The 632-nt window shown below is 59.7% G+C and overlaps 1 protein-coding gene across 1 annotated transcript in view; it reads left to right on the forward strand.

The window, feature by feature from the left end:
• The window catches only part of LOC104163251 (neuroblast differentiation-associated protein AHNAK-like), a gene marked incomplete at both ends in the record, with an annotated part of 1,958 nt that extends 1,381 nt beyond the window's left edge, over positions 1-577 (forward strand). The window contains one exon of the mRNA XM_009702184.1: positions 14-577. Coding sequence (XP_009700486.1) covers positions 14-577 — 564 coding nt within the window. The remainder of the gene's footprint in view (positions 1-13) is intronic.
• Positions 578-632: the final 55 nt, after the last annotated feature.

The raw sequence follows: 632 nt of genomic DNA on the forward strand, positions 1-632 counted from the left end.
CCCGGCTTCCGAGGTCGACGTTGACGTCGGCAAGGGAAAAGTCAAAATACCGCACATGACCTTTCCAAAATTCACCGCCTTGGGGTCACAAGGGGAAGGTCCCGTCGCGGAGATGGCGTTCCCGAAGGGGGAGGTGGGACTGGCAACCCCCGAGGTCGACGTCGGCCTTCCCGACGTGGCCGTCAAAGGGGAATGGAAAGGCCCCAAGTTCAAGAAGGTTGAAACGCCCCAAATCTCTCTGTCGGACGTAAACCTGAACCTGAAAGGCCCTCAGGTGAAGGGAGACGTGGGCGTCACCGTCCCCAGAGCGGAATGGGACGTCAAAGGACTCGGCCCTAAGGGTCTCAAGATGGACGCGAAGGCTCCCGATGGTGAATTCGAAAGCCCGGAGCGTTCCCTGAAAGGGCCCGGCGCGTCTGCGCCGGATACGGACGTTCACGCCAAGGGACCTAAGCTTAAGGGCGAAGTGGATGTTTCTATCCCAAAGACGGGCGGCACCTTGAAAGGACCTCAGCTTGACGTTGAAGGCCCCAAACTGGGAATGGCCGCGCCTGGCGTCGATGTCAAAGGCCCCAAAGTTACGATGCCGGAGGGACACGTCACGACCCCCAAAATATCCATGCCTGACATCG

This window comes from Cariama cristata, unplaced genomic scaffold (assembly GCF_000690535.1).
Source record: "Cariama cristata isolate BGI_N322 unplaced genomic scaffold, ASM69053v1 scaffold29736, whole genome shotgun sequence".
Classification (NCBI taxonomy): Eukaryota; Metazoa; Chordata; class Aves; order Cariamiformes; family Cariamidae; genus Cariama; species Cariama cristata.